This window comes from Bufo bufo, chromosome 10 (genome assembly GCF_905171765.1).
Source record: "Bufo bufo chromosome 10, aBufBuf1.1, whole genome shotgun sequence".
Lineage (NCBI taxonomy): Eukaryota > Metazoa > Chordata > Amphibia > Anura > Bufonidae > Bufo > Bufo bufo.
The window spans coordinates 72,127,432-72,147,631 of record NC_053398.1 but is presented as its reverse complement, the minus strand read 5'-3'; the positions used below and the strand labels follow the sequence as shown (position 1 = coordinate 72,147,631).

The 20,200-nt window shown below is 44.9% G+C and overlaps 1 protein-coding gene across 1 annotated transcript in view; it reads left to right on the top strand.

The window, feature by feature from the left end:
* Positions 1-20,200, top strand: part of LRP5 (LDL receptor related protein 5) — a 1,269,095-nt gene that overhangs the window by 852,764 nt on the left and 396,131 nt on the right. Inside the window, exons 12-13 of the mRNA XM_040409022.1 lie at positions 7,135-7,458; positions 11,109-11,311. Of these exons, the coding sequence (XP_040264956.1) occupies positions 7,135-7,458; positions 11,109-11,311 (527 nt within the window). The remainder of the gene's footprint in view (positions 1-7,134; positions 7,459-11,108; positions 11,312-20,200) is intronic.

Sequence of the window (20,200 nt, the reverse complement as noted above, 5' to 3'; positions counted from 1 at the left end):
ATAAATGAGGAAAAAACTTCAAAATAAAAACATGACAAGGAACATCCCATGGGAATACATTTATCAAAATAAAATAAACCCTGAAAATGAAAACCAAGCGAATTAAAACAAGAAGGATGTACAGGTAACAGAATAAAGGCGGACTAAACGTCCGCCTTTCCCATCAAAGCACCTTTTCCAAAACTATATATTAAATCTATTACTGAATCAAACGTGGCATACTTAGCCGAACACAATGCTTTATCAATGTCATCATTCAAAGATGCACCATAAGGAAAAGAGAAATGATGAATCAAGCGAAAAGCATTGGGTTCTTTTTTCGGTACAACTCCCAACGGAGAAAGGCGAAAATTGGCAAAAGGCGGAGAGGTAAAAGGACCTGCAATCCTGCCTAACTCCAATTCTTTTGCCAATTTTGATTGCACAACCGCAGGGAATTGATCAACAGAAGATAAATTATTAACCCACTCACAACCAAAACCAGAAAACAATGGCAACTGAAAACCAAAAGCAAAACCGTCAAGAAGCAGCTCTGGGTAACGTTCTAACCAGGGACGCATGCTCACCAGATTTACTGGCGTACATGCTTTTTGCAATAAACTCTTTTGTGGATGGCAGGGTAGGCATGTTCGCTTTTTTATAACAGCGATCCATCGGGTGCAGGGCCGTCTTTACCAAGGGGCAAAAGGGGCAGCTTCCCCGGGCCCAGTTGCTCCTGGGGGGGCCCAAGGCAGCTGCCTCTTGAGCCCTGCTAGCCACTGCCCCGGGTGTCAGGCTGTCAGCTCTACCAGGATTCCAGGCATAATGATCGTACTGTGTTAAAGTTGTGATTTAGGACCTTAATGACATCATCACCATGTGACCAGTAACCTAGCAATTACTGGTCATATGGCTATGAGGTCATCACAGGTCCTGTGGAGTGTTGCAGAAGTTAACTGTGGAGCTTTTTTGTGTGAAGATTACATCAGAAAAAGGTGACAGGGGCTGTTATGTTAATATACTGTAAACTACTGTATAGTGGGGGGCCTGTATACTGTGTGGGACTGTATACTATGTGGGGGCCTGTATACTGTGTGGTGGGCTGTATACTGTGTGGTGGGCTGTATACTGTGTGGTGGGCTGTATACTGTGGGGGGCTGTATACTGTGTGGGACTGTATTATGTGTGGGGCGCTGTATACTGTGTCTGACTGTATACTGTGTGGGACTGTATACTGTGTGGTGGGCTGTATACTGTGTGGTGGGCTGTATACTGTGGGGGGCTGTATACTGTGGGGGGCTGTATACTGTGTGGGGCTGTATACTGTGTGGGGGGCTGTATACTGTGGGGGGCTGTATACTGTGTGGTGGGCTGTATACTGTGGGGGGCTGTATACTGTGTGGGACTGTATACTGTGTGGTGGGCTGTATACTGTGTGGTGGGCTGTATACTGTGGGGGGCTGTTTACTGTGTGGTGGGCTGTATACTGTGGGGGGCTGTATACTGTGGGGGGCTGTATACTGTGTGGGACTGTATACTGTGTGGTGGGCTGTATACTGTGTGGTGGGCTGTATACTGTGTGGGACTGTATACTGTGTGGGACTGTATACTGTGTGGGACTGTATACTGTGTGGGGGGCTGTATACTGTGTGGGACTGTATACTGTGTGGTGGGCTGTATACTGTGTGGTGGGCTGTATACAGTGTGGTGGGCTGTATACTGTGGGGGCTGTATACTGTGTGGGACTGTATACTGTGTGGGACTGTATACTGTGTGGTGGGCTGTATACTGTGGGGGGCTGTATACTGTGTGGTGGGCTGTATACTGTGGGGGGCTGTATACTGTGTGGTGGGCTGTATACTGTGTGGGACTGTATACTGTGTGGTGGGCTGTATACTGTGGGGGGCCTGTATACTGTGTGGGACTGTATACTGTGTGAGGGCCTGTATACTGTGTGTGGGCTGTATACTGTGTGGTGGGCTGTATACTGTGTGGTGGGCTGTATACTATGGAGGGCTGTATACTGTGTTGAACTGTATACTGTGTTGGACTGTATACTGTGTGGGACTGTATACTGTGTGGTGGGCTGTATACTGTGGTGGGCTGTATACTGTGGGGGGCTGTATACTGTGGGGTGCTGTATACTGTGGGGGGCTTTATACTGTGTGGTGGGCTGTATACTGTGGGGGGCTGTATACTGTGTGGTGGGCTGTATACTGTGGGGGCTGTATACTGTGGGGGGCTGTATACTGTGGGGGGCTTTATACTGTGTGGTGGGCTGTATACTGTGGGGGGCTGTATACTGTGTGGTGGGCTGTATACTGTGGGGGCTGTATACTGTGGGGGGCTGTATACTGTGGGGGGCTGTATACTGTGTGGTGGTCTGTATACTGTGTGGGACTGTATACTGTGTGGTGGGCTGTATACTGTGGGGGGCTGTATACTGTGGGGGGCCTGTATACTGTGGGGGCCTGTATACTGTGTGGTGGGCTGTATACTGTGTGGTGGGCTGTATACTGTGTGGGACTGTATACTGTGTGGTGGGCTGTATACTGTGGGGGGCTGTATACTGTGTGGTGGGCTGTATACTGTGGGGGGCTGTATACTGTGTGGTGGGCTGTATACTGTGTGGTGGGCTGTATACTGTGTGGGGGGCCTGTATACTGTGTGTGGGGCCTGTATACTGTGTGGGGGCCCTGTATACTGTGGGGGGGCTGTATACTGTGGGGGCCTGTATACTGTGGGGGGCTGTATAGTGTGGGGGGGCCTGTATAGTGTGGGGGGCTATACTGCTGTACTGTATACTGTGGGGGTCTGTATAATGTATACTGAGGGTGCGGTATAGTGTGGAGTGCTATACTGCTGTACTGTATAGTGTGGGGGGCTGTATCGTGTATTGTTTGGGGTGCTGTATACTGTGAGGTGTTGTATACTGTGGGGTGCTGTATACTGTGCGCTGCTATACTGCTCTACTATATACTGTGGGGTACTGTATAGTGTGGGGTGCTAAACTGCATACTGTGTGGTGCTGTATACTATAGGGTGCTATACTGCATACTGTGGGTTGCTGTATACTATAGGGTGCTATACTGCATACTGTGGGGTGCTGGGGTGCACTGGAACACTAGGGTGAGCCGAGCCCTGGTCTCCTTCCTGCAGAGCGGTGCCCACTTCCAGCCTGAGCCCAGCTGCCCAGAGCACTGACCCTGAGCCGCTGGAGTCTTCAGAACTGGAAGTATTTACAGTAATTCACTGTACTCTACCAGATGTGTGGATTTTTTATTTGTGTGTTGTGGTGGAGGGCGTGATTGCCTGCTAAGGTGTGGGAAAGCGGGATCCAGGGGGCCCAAGTAAATTTTTGCCCAGGGTCCAGTCAATATTAAAGACGGCCCTGATCGGGTGACTGCCCCCACAAAAGGCGCATTCATGGCGATATTTACATGACGCTGGCCACCTACACTGCGCTTCGTTAAACGCAAAGCAGGTGCCCTTTTTTTAACAACTCAGACTGCGGAACTGCAGAGGCTGACTGCTGTTTTGGGGCAGAATAAGATGAACGCTGTGGCAACAATAAATTAAGCCACAGCCCAACATCCTTTGTGTGCCACTGCATGCTAGGATATACGGACAGCCTCTGTCTAAAATTTTCATCATACACAAACCAACCGATCCTCCCATAATTCTTATACGCCTCTAAAACATTATCCAAATGTTGAAAAAGTCCTGAACACTTTGTAGGAAATTTCTCGCCCATTACACTGCAGAAGATACAGTATGCTTGCAGCCAGTTATTAAAAGTTCGTGGGATCGGGCGCCTCCTGTCCTCTTCAGACTTATCCTCCCTTTTTTCCAAATTAGCAACAAAATCTTTTGATGCAGGTAACAGCGACAATATATCCACAAATTCATTTCTCCATATCTTTTCCTTAACTGACATGGAGAGATGAAAGCCCAATGGCGAAATATCACATGGTAGCATTTCCTTATAACATGACTCCGACACTCCTCCACGTCTAGATATTGCTGGAAGAGGGAGAGAGTCATCACTATCATAATCCCCACCCGTTCCCCGGACCGCTAAAACGCCAAGCATCAGAAAAATCGCCTGCCGTACCAGCCGATTTAGGAGCAGGTGGGGGAAGGGGAGCCAAATTCTGTAAAGAAGAAAGGACAGAGGACAGTGACGCAATAACAGTACCCAGACCACTGGGGAACTCACTACCAGCTGGAGCTGCACTCCGAACACCAGAAGAAGATGCGGACGCCTCCTGTCGCTGTGTCGTGTTCTCCAAGCACACACCGTCCCGCTTCTCAACACCTGAGTGGAGCGGCAGAGACTGGTGCAGGCTGTGGATCAATTCTGTGTCGTCTCCTTCCATGTTGCCGCGAAGAACGTGCAGGGGGTTCTAAAGATGCTCTTTTCACAGAGGGAGCTTCCTGGGAACCAAAGTGCTGCTCCAAGTTTCCTCGGGACGCAGATTCCGGACGAACCTCAGACTGTGACGTCATCCCTATGCAGCCACATCCGGCTTGCTCTGCATTAGCGCTGCAACTCTCTGATCTCCTCCTATCCAGAACAGACCTGCAGGAGGAAGCAGAGAAACGGGTGCTCTGCCTCTTCTCTCTTCTTGAAGAGCGCAGCACAGGCACCACAGGGAGGACTCCAGCCACTTCTGATTCTATCACCGCCGGGTCCAGGACATCACAGGGATCGCTGACTACCACCGGAACAGCCACAGAAGAAGCCCAGTCGGCTATGCAGGATTCCAGCCAGGACGCCGTTTCTTCCTCTCCAGCGCGCCTCCAGAGCTCAGTGACTAACTCCTCCATCAGGTATGCAAACGGGCAGCACTTCCTCCAGATGCTGTCGGGATGACATCCCAACACTGCCCGCTAGTGCCACTATATAGCCCTAAGCCAGGGTGGCCTTGAAACTATCCCACCAATGCCCTAACTGTTGCTGGGCATCTCTGACTTATTTGCCCAGGAACACTACCCCATAGGTCACTCACTGACCCAATGAGTGACCTCTGCCCCAGACCCCCCAGCAACCATCTATTTTTAACTATCCTATACACATTTTAGGCGGGAATTTTCCAGCCTAAAACACTATGTGAAGGCTAATGGGATGATTATAATCCCATGAGGATCCCTCTATATAATTTCGGGCTCCTATCAATCTGGCACAATAGAAAACGGATTTGTCCTCCATTGACTTTCAATAGTGTTTAAGATGTATCCGTCTTGGCTATGTAAAAGATAATACAAACGGATCCGTTCTGAACGGATGCAGACGGTTGCATTATCTGAATGGATACGTCCATGACGGATCAGCACAAAACGCTAGTGTGAAAGTAGCCTTACACTGCAAATCTGCAGGGCATCACCCGTCCTGAACTTCCAGCACTGCCGAGGTCGCATAGCATTATATTGATTTATGATGCTATGTAACCCTTTATGTTGGTGTTATCCAATACATTTCAGAACTGTAAGGGTCACATTGCATCATAAATCATTATAATACTATGCGACCCCGGCAGTGCTGGAAGTTCAGGATGGGTGCTGCAGACATCCCAACCTGCAAAAACTAATTTCAGGGAGGTGCACTTCTCATTTCAGGGAGGTTTTCTTATTTATTTTTTTCACAAACTTTTTATTACATTTTCCAAACATATGAAGTATCTGCACACTTTGCTCTATGGTGTGGAGGACTGGGCTCATTACCCTGCCCCAAATTATCATATTTATATATATGATTAAAGCATACAGGGGGTGTAAATTTAACACTGGGGTAAATAATATAATTAAAATGGAGGGTTAAATGTGTAAATGTATTTTTTTTTAAATGCATCTCTCTCAATAGTTATATAGCTACTGAATGAGACAGAAGAAGGGATGCCTTTAACATATATATCTCCTTGAGAAGCCAATTTGACCCTAAAGGGTTAATTCAACCTGTATTCTAAACTCTGTCCTGTCACTTCTCTTATCTCTCTGCTCTGCTATCTGACTCTGAGATATTGTTTCACATGAGGGTGTCAGGGAGCCGCTATCTAATAGCGGGAGACTCCCTGAATGTCCGGGAGACTTGAGATCCCTGGTGCTGTGCTGCGGACTCGCAGAGTGACACTCGCTCATCTGAAAGGGGCCTTAATGTGAGGCAGGCATGTTTCAGTTCACTGACAGCTTGTAAGGATTTTGAAAGTAATCAGGAATTTCAGGACAAAATATAACAGAAATTTTCACTGACTACCAGCCACTTAATGTTGCCAGGCTGAGATTATGGTAATGATGACCATATGGACGTGTGTTTATGTTTTGTTCCTGTCTGTTCCTGTCTAGTGTTGTATGGACGGATTTAGACACAATCTTCAAGATTTCTACCTTAGGGCCACTAAACAAATGTCCTTACTGGGCAGCCACTTTATGTAAATCGAGGGGTATAGAGTTTATTTTATTTTTTCGTTTGAAAGGAAATTATATATATTTAAAATGAAAGCTCAACAATATATCCAGGCATAACTTTACAGGGAATCGGTCAGCCATATTGGCCATTCTAAACTACTGACAGCACTAGGTATGGGCTGGAGAAAGCGGCACGAATATACATTTTGTGGATCTCTTATTTTCAGGATTTGTGTGAATATGAACTTTAATTCTGCAATGTATTGCTCCTGCAACTGTCCAGGAGGCAGTGCATCAATGTGATTCTCTCTGCAATGAGCTGCTTCATTGCCCCTTTCCATTGCTCTTGAGTGACAGCTATAGTGCTCTCCTGGTTAAATGCTACAGCGGTCACTCAGCATAGGGGAAGGGCTATGAAGCAGTTCAATGCATAGAGCACTTTACAGTAAGCTCTGTCTCCTGAGTACTCCTGCGCATGTGCACCTGTCAGAATAAAAGTTCATATTCACATTACCCATGATAATTAAAGTCCCACAAAAAGTTTGTCCTGGTCTGAAAGGGAGTTTGTCAGCACTTTTGACCATGAAATTTTGCTGACACCACTATGGAGGTGCTACTCCATAGTGGTGTCAGCAAAATTTCATGGTCAAAAGTGCTGACAAACTCCCTTTCATACTTATACAACATACATTCATTGTATAGGATATTTGTGTATCTGTAAGCTGACTTTTGACTTTCTGTGCTTAACAGGCCAAGACAGAGAGATCATTGCTGATGATCTTCCTCATCCCTTTGGACTTACACAGTACAGTGACTACATCTACTGGACAGACTGGAACTTGTACAGCATTGAAAGGGCAGACAAAGTGAATGGCAAGAATCGTACCTTGATTCAAGGTCACTTGGACTTTGTTATGGACATTCTGGTATTCCACTCCTCTCGGCAGGATGGCTCCAACGAGTGTGTGCAGAACAATGGACATTGCAGTCAGCTCTGCCTTGCAGTACCGAATGGTTATAGATGTAGCTGCACCTCTCATTACACTCTGGACTCCAACCACAGGAACTGCAGCTGTACGCATCAGTAGTGTTCATTATGTTAACATTGTTATAGCCTCCTTTGCTGTCGGGATACATTTTCCATTGCATTATACACTGCTTGTTTTCAGGGGTTATGGCCTGAAATGTGGCTGAGACAGGAGCTGCTGTGCATGCGTGCCTGTGTGTTTTCCTACAGTCCTGGACAACAGAAAGGCTGGCACTTTTTACTACTATTGGAACCGAGTAGTGTATAATGTGATGGAAAAATGAATCAAGCCAGCAAGGGATGGACAATCAAAGTACATTAGTAAGTACCTTGTATTAACTTTGTCTGCATACCGTATTTGCTGAACTTAGACAATCCCTTTAAAGGCGTTTTCAGGGTCGGTAATGTTGGTGGCTAATCTTAGGATAGGCCATTCATATCTAATCACGGGGTCAATTCATTGCTCCACAATAATTAGCTGAATGAATAAAGAGGTTTTGGTAATTATTACATCTAAGCTACAATACTATGTACAGCAACAAATGTATTTTCACAATTACAATACTCAAAAATGCCTTTAAAGGAGCACTAATTATAACTCCGATATATAGTATGCATATCAGAGCTAAGGTAAGGTTTCAGTTGGGTAGTTAAGTGATTTAAAGGGAGTCTGTCACCACTATATGACCATATACAGCACTTACATGGCACTGTAGCACACCTATTCATTATTATAATGGTACCTTTGTTATTTTCTTTAGACACCCAGAAGCAGGAAAAACTACGTTTACTTCATATGCAAATGAGCACTCGCAAGTGCCCAGGGGCGGCGTTTAGTGTGTAGGTGCCCAGGCTGCTCTGCCTTTTTAACCGTTACTCCTCCCCCAGCCTCTTCCTTTGCCAGCCCTCCTATTCCCTTGTATCATGCCTACCCAAAATAGCTTTGCAGTGTGCATGCCCCAGCCCGGCGAAGCAGTGCGCAGGCGCAGGATCTCGGCCGGACCTAGGGATGATACAAGGGAATAGGAGGACGGGCAAAGGAAGAGGCTGGGGGAGGAGTAACGGTTAAAAAGGCAGAGCAGCCTGGGCACCTACACACTAAACGCCGCCCCTGGGCACTTGCGAGTGCTCATTTGCATTTGAAATAAACATTGTTTTTCCTGCTTCTGGATGTCTAAAGAAAATAACAAAGGTACCATTAGAATCATGTATAGGTGTGCTACAGCGCCATGTAAGTGCTGTATATGGTCATAAAGTGGTGACAGCCTCCCTTTAATAATGATGTCATTGATTTAATAGTTTTGCCTATATTTACAATAATTGCTTATCGATTTGTGTGTTTGTGTATATAAACTGACAGAAAATGAAAAAAGAACACCTATAAGGAATTAAGATAAAAACCCTTTTTAGAACATGGCAATGCTGAAGTGTGTTGCATGTAGTGGTCTACATTTCAAGATCATAAACTGACAAACAGATGTTCCACAGACTTTTTTTTTATCACTGCTGTTGTTTTTTGTCTTACAGCACTGTTTCGTCCTCTCTTACAGGACTGTTGATTGGGTGAAGGCATGCACCATTTGTGTCATAAGCAGACTTTGAAAAGGGCCAAATAGTGTTACTTTTGGATGGTCCATCCACCAAATCTGTGAAAGAGTTGAACGTTTCTGTAGTACATTGGTGGGGTCAACTGTGATCAGAGGAGGACACTCACGCACACGTACAGAGGGTCTTGGGTGGTCAAAATAGACAGATGCACACCAAGATCACAGTAGCCCCTGCAGTGACCATTCAGATAATAAAGAACGTTCTACTTGAAACAGTATTGTATTCAGGCACTCCATTGACTTCTTATCATTGCCAAGAGCACCTGCACTGGTGCTGCAAGAGAGCTTATTGGAGGCATGAATGGCAAACATTAGTGTTCAGTGATTAAAGCAGGTTCTGCCTTTATATTAACGTTGGCCACATTAGAGTTTGAAGGTGGGCTCGAGAGTGCCTATTGCCATCATGCAGAGTGCAGAGGCACACAGAATAAACACCAGATATCACACACCAGCTACCATGGCCATTACCTCCATGAATACCAGATAGGAACATTTGCCAGCCTTCGGTATGTCATGAAAATAGTCATACTGCCTTTTTTAACTGTTAGAAGATGTAGTGCTTCAACAAGATAATGCATACCAACACACTGCCTGCACTCTTCAAGGTATCCAGTAGCTCTCTTGGCCAGCTTGATAACCAGATCTCTCCCCAATAGAGAATGTTTGAGACTGGATGGGATGATTGATCTCCCATGCACAGGAGTCAACAATCACTTTTACTGAACAATAGGTCCAAGTTGTAACAGCTTGGAATGACGTTCCACAGGAGGATATCCAACATCTGTTACCAAGCCAGTATGCAGATACAGTCTGCAGCCTGTATCATAGCAAGGGGATATACGGCCTTGTATTAATACGACTCTACTTCAAAATATACTCTGCTGCAGAACTTAAATATAAGGGTACATTGCCTTGGTTGTGTGATCATTTACCAAGCACCACTAACAGCTATAATTTGTAAAAAAATAAATAAATAAATCCCTATTTTCAAAATAAAGACGGATAGTGATACCTTATCAAAATAGTTAATTAGCATTCACCATATGTATACTTTATATTGGCATAATTTTGTAAATGTAATTTTATTACTTTTTTAGTAACGCTTGAAGTTTTGGAATTTTAGAATACATTTTTAAAATTTTCAAGAAAATTTCCAAAAGTGAATTTCAGGGGCTTACATAATCAAAACCACCCATAAATGACTCAATTTTGGAAGCAAGACCCCTGATATTAATCAAGCCTTTGTTATTATGATTTTATCACCTTTTATGCAGATTTTCCATTTTAATCAATTTTTATTGTAATTAAGCAAAGGTTAACAGGAAAACAAACCTCCATATTTACTACCCTGATGCTTCAGTTTACAGAAACATCCCATATGTGGGATGTCACATTTGAAGACACCCTGAGGTACCCCTGCAGTATACCCGCCCCTAAAAGTGACTCTATTTTGGATACTACACCCCCTCAGGGAATTTATCAAGGCCTATACCGAACACCTTTACCTTATAGGCTTTTCACAGGATGTGGGAACATTCGGCTGTGAAAATGAAAAATTTCACTTCTTCCAATAAAATGTTGTAGTAGTCCCAATTGTTTTATTTTCACAAGGTGTAACGGGATAAAAATCATACCACAATTTGTTACCCATTTTCTCCATAACACAGCAACCCATATGCGGTCGTAAACCGCTGTATGGGAAGAGAAGGGAAGGAACGCCGTTTGGCTTTTGAAGAGCATATTTTTCTGGAATGGTTTTTGGGTGCCTTGTCAGATTTGAGTAAACCCTGAGGCACCTCTGTAGTGGAAATCCTCTAAAGTGTCAGTAAACTGCCAGACAGGCCCCTGCTGCTGTTCATGCAAGCAAAGCTGCTGTGTCTGACCAATCATTATGCTGTACATGTATGGCGAAGGGGTTACGTTTTCCAGGTGTTATATATTTTTTTCATTTTCTGCAAGTGTGTGTATATATATAAAAGCTATATATATATATATATATATATAGAGAGAGAGAGAGAGAGAGAGCTTAGTAGTATCTATGAATGAACTGTTCCTTAATATTAAGTGACATCTTGTGTTTTATGTTCCAGTGCCTTCCAGCTTCCTTCTGTTTAGCCAGAAAACAACGATTAATCGAATGTTAGTAGATGAACAGCAGAGTCCAGACATCATCCTGCCAATCCATGGCCTCAGGAATGTCAAAGCAATTGCTTATGACCCTGTAGACAAACTCATCTACTGGGTGGATGGGAGGCAGAATATCATTAAAAGGGCTAAGGATGATGGTGCACAGGTAACTTCTGTTTTTTCTTGTGAATGTCTGTATTTTCATTGTCAAACAGTAAACAAGACATTTTTCCAGTTTAATATTAACCTATTGTATCATACTACAGTATAAATATACCAAATAAAGTACAAAAATGAATTATATTGCTTATGCTATGCTTATAAATTCGAGATGCTTGGCAAATCATTTTGTACAAAATTATTTGAGCCCGTCTGCCACACGTCAAGGCGATCTCTATAAGACGGTAACCTAACACTAACTTCAACCTGTTAAGTACCATGACAGCGACCATGAAGTTCAGGGGGTGTAGGTTCCGCATGCATGCTGGGCCCTCTCTGGTTTTTATCATTTTCGGTGCCAAAATGGCCTCCATTGAATCCAGGGACTAAAAGTACCAACATGCATGCTGAGCAAACTAAGCTTTATACTCATGCTAATTTAAAATCAGCCTATGAGGCAAACAGGCTAATCAGGAGTGCACAACCAAATAGGAGAGTCAGCCACACCTCCAGCACAAACTACAAAATAAAAAAGAGGGTTAGTTGGCACATCCCAGTGTGCAGGTGCACGTCGCCACGGCTGAAAACTAATAAAGTACTTTATTTGGTTTGCAGAGTGCTGTTGCATTGTATGTTTTGTTCTATGTTGTGTTTTCAGTCGTGGCGACGTGCACCTGCATGTGCTGACTAACCCCCTTTTTTTCTTTACCATAGAGATATACATCATGGCAAGCAGTACACTAACGCACCATGCCATATATTTATGAAAGCGACTCTGAAACTGGGCTTGTGGTGAGAGAGGGAGAGGCACTCATAGGGTATTGAGAGTTTAAAAGGGTAATTTAAAACAAAAAGATGGCAGGTTGTCAATTTTTGGTGCTCACCTTTTTATGTGTTGCATCAAAGGGCACACTATTCGTGCTGGTGCTAGGTCGGTGCTGCCGGTACCTTTCAATCCTCATAAGTGGAGTCGCCTGATCTCCAGAGGAGTGATGTGGTATTCAGTGGGGGGATATGTACTAGGTAAGTACAGATGCGGTACCTTCTTGGCGCAAATCACGACTTCACTGGATGTTGGTATTAATAATATTTTATTTGATGATAAGTGACAATGTGTTTCTAGCAGGGGAGGGTGTTGCGCTGATGTGGTGAGCATGAGAAGCGCTAATGGAGTAAAGGTAGGTGGGGAGATCAATGAGAATTTGATGGGGATGAATGAGAGATGCGGTCTGTGATGATTGATTCAGTAGGGCATGCTAAGGGATTTGTTGAAGGGAGAGAATTGTCAATTGTGTAAGGGATGTGGGGGAGGGACACATACTGTATGTTTGAATGGACAGTGGGTGGGTGGTAAACCAGGGCGGAGGGGGGGGATGAAGGGGGAGAGTGAATAATGGCAATGTTGGGCTGCTATGATGTAGGGAATAGATTGACTACTTGTCATGCCCTGCTCTGACTATGTGCGGAGGTCGGCCAGATTAGCAGCACGTGTTTAGTTTTTTGCTTTGTTTTGGAGTCGTGCTAGATCCGCCTCCCTTCAGGTGCACTGGGTGGGGTCATTGGTTTAAATCACACTCAATCCCAGTGTTCCGTGCGGGTTATAGAAATCAGTCTGGCCTTAGAAGCAAGGAAGGAAGGATTGTCTGTTCCGGCTCAGATAAGATAAGTTTGGTTTCTGTTTTTGTGGTTTGCTGTCTAGGCTGTTTGTGTTTTGTCTGTCCCCTCCAGGTTCTGAGGGAGCAGGATGCCCTATTCCCCTTTCACCATCTCAGGGATTCTAGGGTATTTGCAGCCCAGGCACGAGGACACATTATTCCCTCCTTAAGGGTCTGAATGTGGGCTGAGCAGTATAGGGAGAGCTGTTAGGGATTTGCTAGGAGGTGACCTTACCCCAGCTTCTCGCCTAGAAACTTGTTGCTTGGTTTATCTGTGTATCTGAGATCCTGTCCGCCGTGACACTACTGTTAATGATGAATATATGAGAAAGGGAGATAAGGTGGGCTACTGGATGAATAGGGGGGAATAAGGACAAGAGGGAGGGAAAAAGTCTTTTTTACCCTAATCCGGGGCCCTGACCCCGGAAGCAACTTATGCCCTACGGCAACCATCAGGGACCACGATGATCACTGACTTCTTCCGCTCCGCCTCACACAGGGGACTAAAAAGAAGAATCAGCCTAGAAGAGGACGACAGGGAGGAAAATCGAGATCAAATAGGAACACAAATGTCGAAGAAAACGGAGATGAACACTGTGAGCCCCAAAAGAAACAAAAAGATGGTTTAGTCCGAATTTCTTATTTATCTTCACATTTACTCAGTAACGTAGAGACCAATCTATTACAGAAAGGCCTCTCCTTCGGCCCCACAGGGAAATTCAATGAATTCCAACTATTTGTGGACTTAAACACATCCATTCGGAAATTAACTTTAAATCGACATTTTGAAATTCAAGCACTAAAACCGAAAATCAGACCACAAGCCACATCAGAGATTGTCCCAACAACCTCCGTCGGGACACTAAACGCCATCAATACGGGACTAAAACCAAAATCTACCTTTAACCCTATATACCATAGAGGCAGCCATATTGAAACGTTCGCTGCCCTTGTCACTAAAGACCACAGGACTATCAATAAAATCCTGAATATTCCCAACAACCTCAGTAAAAAAGAAAAAAATGCCCTAAAGGACCTCATGACCAACGAGTCCATTACCATCAGAAATGCAGACAAAGGAGGTGGTATTGTAATACAAGATAGAAGCGATTATCTGGCCGAAGAATAAAATCCTGAGAGATAAAAATTATTATGAAATTCTGAAAGAGAATCCACTGAAAGATGATACAAAGAAATTAGCACAATTGCTGGAAGCGGAAAAACAACAAATACTATAAAAAAAAGAAAAAAGAATATATTACAGTGGATCATCCGAACCTTAGTTTATTCTATCACATACCTAAGGTACATAAATCCATAACTAACCCACCAGGGACACCAATCCTCTCCGGCATATCCTCCTTAACTTGTAATTTGTCGCATTACATAGATATTCTAGTATGTGATTAGACTACCATCACATCTAAAGGATTCAGCTAGTCTTATTTCCCTCCTTAAGGAAATAGAATAGAAGGACTCCTACATGTGGACAACAATAAATGTCTCACCATTATATTCAAACATTGCACACACAGCAGGAATAAATGCCATACAGCACTTTCTACAGCAAGACAGTACTCTACCCACATTACAAAGCCAATTCATATTGGATGCAATAAAATTTATCCTAAACCATAACATCTTTACCTTTAAAAATGAAATATACAAACAAACGAAAGGGACCGCAATGGGTACGCGTTTCGCGCTGAGCTTTGCAAATTTATATATGGGATCATTTGAGGAAAAATTCATTTACAAAGAACACCCATGGCGCAATAAGGTGATATTTTACAGGCGATACATTGACGACTTGTTATTAATTTGGGACGGAAGCCTGGACGATGCCCATAATTTCACCTCCCATCTGAATAACAACAACTACAACCTCACCTTTACAGCTAATCACTCCAAAACAACCATAGAATATTTAGACCTAGTCCTATATTGGAAAAATAAAACCATAGAAACAAAAACTTTTTTAAGAAAGTAGATGGCGACAGCTATCTGGACTACCAAAGTGCGCACCATAAAAAATGGAAAAACAACATCCCATTCAGCCAATTCAAGCGTATCCGTAGAAATTGCACAAACAATGTGGACTTCAGACATCAGAGCTAGATTATTAAAAAGAGATTCCAAACCAAAGGATACCCGAGTAAAATCATAGAACTGGCCTACCAACGGGCACAGGGACACACTCAGGAAGATTGCCTCCCCTCAAGAAAAACCGAACAGTCCATCAGGGTCGGCTCATACAGCTAGGAGTCAGGGTCAGATTAGGGATGCGCTAGGAGGTGACCTGCTCCCTAATTCTGTTATCCTGGTCAAGCAGCTTCCACTTAAGTTAACATCACACGGATTAGAGTTACCCCCACTCTAATTCGTGACAAGAAGTAAAGGACAATGTTGTTAAGTACAAGTCAGGGTTAGGTTATTATAAAAAAAAAATCCAAATCTTTGATGATCCCCAGGAGCACCATTGAATCTATCATAACCAAATTTAAAATAAACATGGCACAACAGCAAACCTGCCAAGAGACGGCCGCCCACCAAAACTCACGGACCGGGCAAGGAGGGCATTAATCCAAAATGCAGCACAGAGACCTAAGGTAACCCTGGAGGAGCTGCAGAGTTCCACAGCAGAGACTGGAGTTTCTGTACATAGGACGACAATAAAACGTATGCTCCATATAGTTGGGTTTTATGGCAGAGTGGCCAGAAGAAAGCCATTGCTTTCAACTAAAAACAAAAAGGCACATTGTGAGTTTGCAAAAAGGCATGTGGGAGACTCCCAAAATGTATGGAGGAAGGTTCTCTGGTCTGATGAGACAAAAATTGAACTTTTCGGCCATCAAAGAAAGCACTATGTCTGGCGCAAAACCAACACATCACATCATCCAAAGAACACCATCCCCACAGTAAAACATGGTGGTGGCAGCATCATGCTGTGGGGATGTTTTTCAGCAGCCAGGACTGGGAAACTGGTCATAGTTGAGGGATAGATGGATGGTGCTAAATACAGGGATATTCTTGAGCAAAACCTGTACCACTCTGTGCGTGATTTGAGGCTAGGACGGAGGTTCCATCAGGATAATGACCCCAAACATACTGCTAAACCAACACTTGAGTGGTTTAAGGGGAAACATATATACATGTGTTGGAATGGCCTAGTCAAAGCCCAGATCTCAATCCAATAGAAAATCTGTGGTCAGACTTAAAGATTGCTGTTAACAAGCACAAACAATCCAACTTGAAGGAGCTGGAGCGGTTTTGCAAGGAGGAATAGGCAAAAATCCCAGTGGTAAGATGTGGCAAGCTCATACAGACTTATCAAAAGCGACTTGGAGCTGTGATTGCAGCAAAAGGTGGCTCTACAAAGTATTGACTTTACGGGGATGAATAGTTATGCACATTGACTTTTTCTTTTATTTTGTCCTATTTGTTGTTTGTTTCACAATAAAAAAATAAAATAAAAAAATCTTCAAAGTTGTGGGCATGTTCTGACAATTAAATGATGCAAATCCTCAAGCAATCCATGGTTGTGAGGCACCAAAACATGAAAAAAGTCTGGTGGGGCTGAATACTTTTGAAAGACACAGTACATAAGGCAAGGACCATTCTTTGTTCTGAGTGGTGGCAGATATGTGTGGGCTGGCATGAGGAAATTCAATTACACGTGGTCATCACAGGTGTTCAATTCCTCCGAGATCCATGCCTCATTCATTTTTTTATGTGTGTGGTAGTCCACACTGTCGTGAGTAAGGCGAGTGCACTTATCGGTCACGATCCCCCCTGCTACGCTGAATGTCCTTTCGTACAAGACACTCGACCATTGGCAAGCCAGGAGTTCCATGGCAAATTGTGCCAGCTCTGGCCACAGGTCAAGCCTGCACACCCAGTAGTCAAGGAGTTCCTCGCTTCTCACAGTGTCCACATCGGCCGTTTACCCGATGTAGTCAGACACTTGTTGTTCTAGGCGTCCCCTGAGGCTGGATCCGGAGGGCGGCTGTCGATGGGTTGGCTGCAAGAATTATCCTATATCCGAAGTGATCAACACATCTTCAAACCAGCCTCTTTTTGCAGGCGCTGTAGGATTGGTACCCACACCTGTTTCGCTGTGGGTGAAAATTCCTCTGCCAGTGCCCGCAACAGCAGAATGCAGTATCTCTCACAGAAAGGCCTGGAAATGCTGCATTCTGAAAGCCCTCAGTGATGCTGGTAACATGTCTGCCATTTTGTGCTTGTACCGGGGGTCTAAGTACATTGCCACCCAGTACAGGTACTTGACCCTTTTTTTTTTTTATACGTGGTCCCTCTTCAAACACTGGAGCATGAAGGCCCCCATTTGAACTAAATTGGAAGCGGTGGAGCGCCCTGGCTCCTGCTCATCGCCCAGGAGAATGTCGTCCTTGGTCTCCTCTCCACAGCCACGGACAACACCAGGGATCCCCGAAAAGTTTAAATCCTGCCTTCTTGCTCCTCCTCCTCCTCCAAGCCACTATCCTCCTCTGACTCCTCTACAGACTCCTGCTGATTTGTCTCAGATGGAGTAGCCCCCCCTGGGAATTCATTCAGCATTGCGACTTCCTCAACTTCCAGCTCCTGCTCTTCGACGGCTTGATCAAAGACACGACGCAATGCACGCTCCAGAAAGAAGGTGTAAGGTACGATGTCACTGATGGCGCCCTGGCTGAGACTGACCAGTTTGGTGATCTCCTCAAATGGCCGCAGAAGTCTGCATGCATTGCGCATGAGCAGCGACTGGCGCGTTGAAAAGAAACCAAGCTCCCAGAACCTGTCCTGCCGCAGAGTTCGTACATTAACGGCACATCTCTGCTGGAGTAGCCTCTCAAACATATACATGGTGGAGTTCCAGCGCGTCAGGCAGTCACAAATCAGACTTCTGACGAGCAAGTTCTGTCACCGCTGAACGTCAGCAAGGTGAGCCATGGCCGTGTAAGATCTTCTTAAATGGGCAGAGATTTTCCTGGCCTGCCGCAAGACATTCTGGACCTCGGGGTATTTGGCAATGAATTGCTGCACGACTAAGTTCAGGACGTGTGCCATGCACGATACATGTGTCATTTTGCCCTGTTTCAGCACGCTCAGCAGATTGGCACCGTTGTCGCACATAGAGTTGTTATGGGTATCGAATTTTTGATACCCAATCGATACTTTTGTCTGGTATCGACCTCGATTCCAGGATTTGACAATTTTCAATAATATGCTTCGCTATTGCGCAGCCTAATATCACAGCATGGAGCTCGCTGCTGTCAGCGCGCTCCATGTTCTCCTCAGCAGCACAGGTGAGAAGGAGTCACTCTCTCCCTCCTCCCTGTGCCGTTGCTGCCACCAAAGATGAGAGAGGGGGCGGAGGAGGGGAGGGCGCACTGAAAGTTAAATAGGACTTTTCATCGGTCTGAACATTGTAAAGTAACCATCAGGCTGTGTAGAGCGGCACCCCAGGATCTCACTGCACCTGCTATTATTCCGCGGCGCCGCTCCGTTAGCCTGCTGTGTCCCTCTGTATTTTCGGTCTCTTGGTAAAATTGGGAAGAGCCTGCCCTTTTTCTCCCTGGGCGTCTCCTTCTCTGCCAATCGCAGCGCTGAGCTCACAGCCTGGGAGTTTTTTTTCTCCCAGGCTGTGAGATTTTTTTCTCCCAGGCTGTGAGATCCCTGGGCGCCGCTCTATGTAGCCTGGTAACTTAAAGTCCGGACCCATGAAACGTCGTCTTTAACTTTTAATACAGGAGGCAGGTGGCGGCAGCAGAATCACATAGACGGCACCCTGACTCTGACAGGGAGCTGCAATCAGTGGAAGTTAACCCCTCAGGTGCAGCACCTAAGGGGTTAACTGCTGCTGATCTGCTGCTGGCACCCGCCTCCTGTATTAAAGGTTAATTATCATTGGTGGCGCAGTGCGCCCCCACCCATCCTCCTCCCTAGTATTAAAATCATTGATGGCAGTGACCACAGGGTCCCCTCCCCTTCTCATTGGTGGCAGTGGCAGCTTCTGATCTGAATCCCAGCAGTGTAATCCTGGGGCTCCAATTGGTTACCATGGCAGCCAGGACGCTACTGAAGACCTGGCTGCCATGGCAACATCCCTGATGCTGTGTGCACAGAGCACATGGCAGCAGGGAGACTGCGAGATCCTATTCACACTAATAAAGCTCTATCAGAGTTAATAGGACAAGGGATTAAAAGATCCCAGGTTCTAGCCCCTAAGGGGGAAATAGTTAATAAATAAAGAGAAAAAATAAAAATAAAACACCAAAATATTAAGTATAAATCACCCCCTTTCCCAATTTTACATTTAAAATATAAATAAACATATCACATATTGCCATGTCCAAAAAGTCCAAACTATTAAAATATAAAAAAAATCTATGCGGTGAATGCCGGAACAGAAAAATAAATTAAAATCTGCGTGATTTGCCATTTTTTAAAATGCGGAATGCACGTGGCTTTTTTGGTGTTTTATTTTTTTCACATGGTATTGAGTATCGCAATACTTTTTTATGGTATCGAAACCAAATCAAAAATTTGATATCGCAACAACTCTAGTCGCACACCACTTTACCAACTGTGAAATTGAGATTAGCCACTGATCAGCCTGTGACTGCAGAGATTAAAGCAGTGCAGGACCGGTGTGGCTCTTGGCTTCCAGACACAACAGCAGCAGCGCAGCATGGCAAAGTCTCACCTGGCATGTCGAATAGGTTCTGTGGAGCTTGGGGGGTGTAGCGGAAGAGTCGATAGCAGTGGAAAAAGAGGAAAAGAGGAGTCAGCCGAGGAGGAGATGGAGGATGGAGTAGGAGGAGGAGAAGAGGCAGGCCTGCATGCAATCCGTGGCGGTAATACCAAATCCACATGGGTTACATGCTTGACAGCCGTCAGAAAGTTCACCCAGTGGCAGTAAAAGTTATGTACCTTCCCTGCCCGTGTTTGCTATAGCACGTGTCTTGGTCAGATGTATCTTGGCACCGACACTGTGTGCCAGAGATATTATTAACTTGCCGCTGAACGTGGCCATATAGTTAAGGGATGCCCTTCTGGGAGAAATATTTTCTTACGGGGACCTTCCATTGTGGTATTAAATGGCCACAAGTTTTCTAAAGGCCTCCGAGTCCACCAATTTATATGGCAGTAGTTGGCGGACTAGCAGATCCGACAAGCCAGCCGTTAGCATTTGGGCAAGAGGATTATCCGGCATCATCATTTTTTTATGCTCGAACATT